General features: G+C 45.2%; 1 protein-coding gene across 1 annotated transcript in view; it reads left to right on the forward strand.

Moving 5' to 3' along the window:
- Positions 1-7,500, forward strand: part of LOC308382368 (phospholipid-transporting ATPase ABCA1) — a gene marked incomplete at both ends in the record, with an annotated part of 237,019 nt that overhangs the window by 204,107 nt on the left and 25,412 nt on the right. The window contains 2 exons of the mRNA XM_080860090.1: positions 4,697-4,800; positions 7,204-7,296. Coding sequence (XP_080716216.1) covers positions 4,697-4,800; positions 7,204-7,296 — 197 coding nt within the window. The remainder of the gene's footprint in view (positions 1-4,696; positions 4,801-7,203; positions 7,297-7,500) is intronic.

Below are 7,500 nucleotides of genomic sequence, written 5' to 3' on the forward strand. Positions count from 1 at the left end.
AACAAACGAACGGACGAACAAACACTCTCCGGTACAGGCTAGTGGACAGTCAGATGTGTTTTGTGAAAAGCACACTTTGATATACGTGATTGTTGAACTGAGGTTGTTAGACTGTTGTACAAAAAATCCATTACTTTTACACGAAATGCAGAAACCTATTTAAATTCAAAAGAATGTTGCACTTCGGAAGTTGCATTTGAATCGTCTAACTCAGCCCACGCCAGCAGGGATATGTTGGTTAGTTGGTGCATCAGTTGAATAACTGAAGCACATATTGAATTGATGGGAGGCTTGTGTGAGCATAATTGGGAAGCCTTGTCATACTGTGTTTTAATTGACATTCATTCTCTTACCAATATTGTTTTCAATGATCCCTTGATCAATAGAGTCAAACTGTTGTGCAGACTGCTGGTGGAATAGCAGCGTATAGCATTTCAGTTTAATTAACTGTGTCTGTAATTAAGTCCCTGTTTAAGTCTTGCCAACTGTGTGGGTTTTTTTTTCCCAGACGACGGTCATTAGTAGGCAAACAGGACCAGCGATCAAAACACAGTCTTAGGAGAGTGTGTGTGTGTGTATGTGTGTGTGTGTGTGTGTGTGTGTGTGTGTGTGTGGATCAAAACACAGTCTTAGGAGAATACTGATCCATGCGTGGCATCCAAGCTCCCTGGAAGGAACCGTAATTAGGACACCAGAAAAAACTCCAACGCCAAAACAAACATTCAATCTGGTTTTTTGGGGTTTTTGTTTTTAAGCCCCTTTTGCCAATTCATCTGGGTGTACATAAGAAACACAACCCATTTAAAACTCTCATAAAACAGGTCATATTTCTTGCTAATTTAAATGCTTCTTTATATCTTGTGAAGTTAATAATTCCCTGTCAAAGGGGGCTTTCATTTGAAAATCGACTCCTTTTGCTTTCTCAAATCTACTCCATAGTTCTTGCTAAATCCCATAACCAACTAGGGGTTTCTGCTCCTTGATGACGGCTCATCCTTTGGGCCGTGGGGTGTCGCAGGGACCCTGCTTTTCTTTTGGTTAGTCTGGGGCATGGTGTTCTTGTCATCCTTGTGGTAATTAAAGAAAGGAAATCTCTCTCTTTTTGATCTGGGAAGAAAGGGATGGACTCAGGGGTCAGGCACTGTAGACCAGGCTCCTGTGTTTTTGCTTTGCATGGGATAAATCCCCCATCAGAGGCAGAGAGACTCGACTGAATTTTGCAGGGGAGATTAAGAGAAAATTGAAAGTTGACTGCATGGATAAGACTGTTTGAGGTGTGTGTGTGTGTGTGTGTGTGTGTGTGTGTGTGTGTGTGTGTGTGCCTGTGTGTGTGTGTGCGTGTGTGTGTGTGTGCGTGTGCGTGTGTGTACGTGTCTGTTCTTGTGTGTGCGTGAGAGTGTGTGTGTGAGTTTGTGCACGTTCTGCATGTGTGTGTGTGTGTGTGTGCGTGTGTGTGCGTGTGTGTGCGTGAGAGTGTGTTTGAGTGTGTGCACGTTCTGTGTATGTGTGTGTGTGTGTGTGTGTGTGTGTGTGTGTGTGTGTGTGTGTGTGTGTGTGTGTGTGTGCCTTCTGGACATATTGAAGTGTATTATCATCAAGGAACTAAAACCTGATCTTGGTGAGAAATGTAAAGCACACATAGACCTGTTTGCAGAAATTACACTGGGTATTTTTCAGATCTGATTTTTGATATGCCAAGTGAGGGCTTTCTCTTAAGGGGGAATGAGCTTTAACTGCAGCTTAGCAGGCAAATATTATTGCATCTCTAACAGGAAGCAGTAATTCTGCAGTAATCTGAGGGAGATATTAAAAAACAGTCTTGGCATGAATATCACGATTCAGCCTTAAAGGTTAGCGTTAGCTAAGTCTTAGGCCATTCCTTCACTTAGTGATTTCAAAAACTTGGAGAGACTTTTTGGACAGAGTTAATAAACGCAGTTTTGCTTTATTTCCTTTCATGATCGAAGTCGGCAGTGACCACTGGAATGTCATTTTACACATTTTAAAAGACCCTTTACATGACCACATACCGTTAAAATACATTTGAGGATGGTTCAAAATATACCTAATCCAAAATTATGTTTTATGCAAATACAATGACAATAAAGGCTTATCTATTATATAACCTACCTACAAAAAACAAACCCACAAAAACAAAAACAAAAACAAAAAAACAAACAAATAGTATTCCTTTAAGTATTGAAATAGCTCCTTTTACATCATCTTTGAGCATTCTAAGCTGTGGCCTCCCTTGAAGCCTATTGCCACAAACTGTGACTGCTAGTGCCTATCAGTAAGAAACAAGCATTCGCACAGCATCCTAAAGCAGTCCTCCACCTATACAAAGTCAGAGGATGACTGACTGGCAACTACCGCTATGCCCACGGGGAGAGATTGCAGCAGACATCATTGTCTCTGTGTGGACAGTGCGGGTTTGGTTGTCCAGACAGGCTCCAGGCTCCAGGCACTGGAGAGGGGATTGCATTCAGTGCTGTTTTGGTAACCTTGTCTGGAGGATTTTAAGGCAGGAGGGGGAGGTAGAGCAGGCTGGTGGCTGGGGAGGAGTGAGACCTCCTGGGGCTCGTGTCAGCGCTCTGCTGGGCCTCTGCTGGATGCCGTGGGGGGGGGGGGGGGGGGGCATTTATGAAGAAAGTTGGTGCAGGGATGTACTCGGTGTAGAGATGCAGGTGCTTGAGGCAGATTAGCTAGGATCATTGTTTGTGTGTGAGTGTGTGTGTGTGTGTGTGTGTGTGTGTGTGTGTGTGTGTGTGTGTGTGTGTGTGTGTGTGTGTGTGAGAGAGAGACTGAGTTAGACATAAAGAGAGAGAGAGAGAGAGTGTCTGTGCGTCCAGTTCTGGATCTTGTCACATAATAACCATATCAGGTCACAATAGCCCAAGGACTGTTTTGAGTGCCTGCGCTGTGCACCTCTGTGTGTATGTGTGTTTGTCTTTATGTCTGTGTGTGTGCGTGTGTGTACATGTGTATGGATATGTGTATGTGTGTGTGTGTGTGTTTGCCGAGCCTGAGAATGTCTTTGCGAATCCAAGCACAGACGGAGGCTCTGTGATACCTTCCATAGCAGGGACTTTAGCGAAACAAGCCCGTGCTCCTGCGGTAATCTGTAGAGTCACGCTCCTCGGCTCTCCTCCTCACTCGAGGCGAGTGGCATGTCTGAGAGGAGCTCTCTAATCTGTGCCTCGCCCCGAGGTTAAGCTGTTTCCACTGGGCACGAGTCAGCTTAGGGATACCAGACAGAGAGGAGAACGATGATGATTACGAGATCTCACTGCTCCTCTCTCTGCTCCTCTCACTGCTCCTCTCTCTGCTCCTCTCTCTGCTCCTCTCTCTGCTCCTCTCACTGCTCCTCTCTCTGCTCCTCTCTCTGCTCCTCTCTCTGCTCCTCTCTCTGCTCCTCTCACTGCTCCTCTCTCTGCTCCTCTCTCTGCTCCTCTCTCTGCTCCTCTCTCTGCTCCTCTCTCTGCTCCTCTCTCTGTGTGTATATCAGGGAGAGACAGGAGAATGATGATGATTATGAGATCTCACTGCTCCTCTCTCTGCTCCTCGCTCCTCTCTCTGCTCCTCTCTGCTCCTCTCTCTCTGCTCCTCTCTCTGCTTCTCTCTCTGCTCCTCTCTCTGTGTGCATATCAGGGAGAGACAGGAGAATGATGATGAATATGAGATCTCACTGCTCCTCTCTCTGCTCCTCTCTCTGCTCCTCTCTCTGCTCCTCTCTCTGCTTCTCTCTCTGCTCCTCTCTCTGTGTGCATATCAGGGAGAGACAGGAGAATGATGATGAATATGAGATCTCACTGCTCCTCTCTCTGCTCCTCGCTCCTCTCTCTGCTCCTCTCTCTGCTCCTCTCTCTGCTTCTCTCTGTGTTGATGACCCATTTTAAGAGGCTCCGACAAACAGATTGTTTGTTGTTGATCTTAAAACTGTCACATACCTGCTAGCTAGCCCTAAATCTGTGCTATATCATACTGTTTCGGCTAGCTGACAATTATCAATGACCTGACCTAACCTCACACACACCATACTCCCCAACCCAACCCTAACTAGTATCTCATCCCTAAAGTTAACTCCAACACACACCATACTCCCTAACCCTAACTAGTACCTCAGCCCCAAAATTAACTCTAACCTTATGTCTCCTAGTACTGTTCCAGGACCCTTCTTGCTTTTGATGCCAGACAAACCCCTTCAGCGACACTCTGGACTAGCCGGACACACCTGATTTAGCTAACAAAGAGCTTTTTTTTAATAACACTACTCTGGACTAACTGGACACACCTGATTAAGCTAGCGAAGGGCTTTTTTTAATAAGACTTCACTGGACTAGCCGAACACAGCTGATTTAGCTAATGGAGGGCTTTTTTAATAACACTACTTTGGGCTAACCGAACACAGCTCATTTAGCTAACGAAGAGCTTTTTTAATAACACTGCTCTGGGATGGCTGAACACAGCTGACTAAGCTAACGAGGAGCTTTTCTTATTAACACTACACTGGTTTGCGATTTGAGAAGATCAGCACAACACAATCAGTGCAGCGTTCGTGATTTTGTCTAAGCATATTTCAGTCAAGACTTTGTGGTTGTTTGTGGACAAAAATAAAAATGTATAGATTAAATTAGAACAATAAATAAAGAAAAACTGAGCCGTGTAAATACAACAGTCCTCTGTTCTCTCCTAGGACGAGCCCACGACAGGCATGGACCCCAAAGCACGTCGGTTCCTGTGGGACTGTATCCTGAGCGTCATCAAACAGGGACGCTCCGTCATCCTCACCTCACACAGGTCAGTGTGAATAGCACCTTTGGAATGGTGCAGGTGTTCAGGGCAAATGCACAAAGGCCTTGAGTTTACAAAGGAAACACTCATTAAAGTTGAAGTGTTTCGAAATTAAAAATTTCAGTCTGTTTTGCCATCAACTTTAATTACATATAGGTATTTGTTACCATTTTTGCCCATTCACAATGTCTCTTTGTTTGAAAACAAATTGAATTTCCATTTGGTTTGATTGGTTGGCATGCCCCTAATGGCCCCTATCTGAAGCAGGTGTCTCTGTTTGTTCAGAGCTTAATTTCTCACATTTTTTATTTTTCAAAAAAAATAAAACACATCCGAGCCCGTAAAAAACAATCTCCCTCCTCCTCTAGCAGTGGGTAGAGCTGTAATCACTCCAATCACACGTTGCGCTCCACATCAGACTGATTCCCCAGTCAAACACCCAGGTGCTATCGCTTGATCTGCCTAATTGCCCTGTTTGTCCTCAGGGGGAGGGTGTCGAAAACAATCGCTAGATCTGTGAACCAAGAGGCGCTCCTGAACAAGGGCGTGGTGTGAATTATTAGACAGCCCACGTGTGTGTGTGTGTGTGTGTGTGTGTGTGTGTGTGTGTGTGTGTGTGTGTGTGTGTTTGTGTTTGTGTTTGTGTTTGTGTCTGTGTGTGTGTGTGTGTGTGTGTGTGTGTGTGTGTGTCTGTGTGTGTGTGTGTGTGTGTGTGTGTGTGTGTGTGTCTGTGTGTGTGTGTGTGTGTGTGTGTGTGTGTGTGTGTGTGTGTGTGTGTGTATGTCTGTGTGTGTGTGTGTGTGTGTGTGTGTGTGTGTGTGTGTGTGTGTGTGTTTGTGTTTGTGTCTGTGTGTGTGTTTGTGTCTGTGTCTGTGTCTGTGTCTGTGTGTGTGTGTGTGAGTGTGTGTGTGTGTGTGTGTGTGTGTGTGTGTGTGTGTGTTTGTGTGTGTGTGGAAGGGGAGAAAGAAAGAAACAAACTAAAAAAAATCTGCATGAGAAATACCCCAGTGTAGTTTCCCCGAGCCGCAGGACTTACCTGCTGAGAGTTGAAGAGAGAAGTGTGAACGCAACAGAGATTATTCAGAAGAGACAGAGAACAGGTGTGTGTGTGTGTGTGTGTGTGTGTGTGTGTGTGTGTGTGTGTGTGTGTGTGTGTGTGTGTGTGTGTGTGTGTGTGTGTGTGTGTCTGTGTGTCTGTGTGTGTGTGTGTGTGTCTCTGTGTGTGTGTGTGTGTGTGTGTGTGTCTGTGTGTCTGTGTGTGTGTGTGTGTGTGTCTATGTGTGTGTGTGTGTGTGTGTGTGTGTGTGTGTGTGTGTGTTTGTGTGTGTGTGTGTGTGTCTGTGTGTGGGTGTAGGTGTGTGTTATAAATTGTAAGTTTGATCCCCTAGACAAACTTGCATGGAAGCTGTCAGAACCCAGATACTAACTAGTCACTAACCCTTTAAGAGTTCCGGGGCCCAAGCGTTTAATAAATCCATTTGTAATTATCTCTAGAAGCCTTCAATTCTAGAATGTCACTCATATGTGACAACTGTTCTGGCTGCAGTTTAGTCCCAGAAGAGCTGGTTCTTAGACCCGGATCCGGCCAAAGTTACCATAAGTACCGTGTATGGGAAAGGTCCACTCCAGAACCCGCTCTCTGTTGGAACTCAGCAGTAGGTCCCCTTTATCCGTGATAACGTTTAGGGAGTGTGAGTACTTAGTTGATTGCTGCGCGTTTATTGTTCCCTTTGACTGTGCGGTTTATGATCTTGTGAGATGATGATGGAAATATGTGCTGTGATTGAGTTACAAAAGACCACGGCCGTAGCAGAAGTGAATAGTCATCGATCCAGTGACTATGGTTACTGCGACTATGGTTACTGTGCTTCAACCCTGAGACGGGACTTTATTGTCCCAGTCAAATGCTCTCGGAGATTGGAACGCATCGGCGTATAAAACTTTAATGATCGTTGTCTGACATCCGTCTTTGAGTGGCTTCCAAATTGGCATGCTGTTGTATAGCGTCTCCGCCACGACACACACACAATCCCCTTCGGAACTCCACTCAAGTGTCATCCAAGTGGTGTAAACTGCAGTGCTCTGGATGAATGTCCTTTAAAAGAATAATGTTAAATGAAACGTTTCCTACATGAGTTAACACACACAGCCTGGGTTGCCATTTCATTCTGTTGGCCAATCAATCCAATAGACACCGGAACGTACGATATTTCTGGTAATCTAATGCAATCTGTGTTTTTTTTTTTTCCTGACTTTCTCTTCCTTTTTCATTCTTTCCTTTCTTTCTGTTTTTCTTACTTTCATCATGTGTGTGTGCGCGTGTGTCGTGTGTGTGTGTGTGTGTGTGTGTGTGTGTGTGTGTGTGTGTGTGTGTGTGTGTGTGTGCTATTTCTTTCTTTCCTCTAACAGCATGGAGGAGTGCGAAGCTTTATGTAGTCGCATGGCCATCATGGTCAATGGACAGTTTAAATGCCTGGGCAGCATTCAGCACCTGAAGAGCAGGTGAGTCTCACACACGTACACACACACACACACACACACACACACACACAAGACACACAGACACACACGCGCGCGCACACACACACACACACACACACAGACACAGACACAGACACACACACGCGCACACACACACAGAGACACACGCGCACACACAATTTCCCCTGCAAACCTGAAAAAATACCAATTAACAGAGAAATACTA

The sequence above is a fragment of the Sprattus sprattus genome (assembly GCF_963457725.1).
Source record: "Sprattus sprattus genome assembly, chromosome: 21".
NCBI classification, from domain to species: domain Eukaryota; kingdom Metazoa; phylum Chordata; class Actinopteri; order Clupeiformes; family Clupeidae; genus Sprattus; species Sprattus sprattus.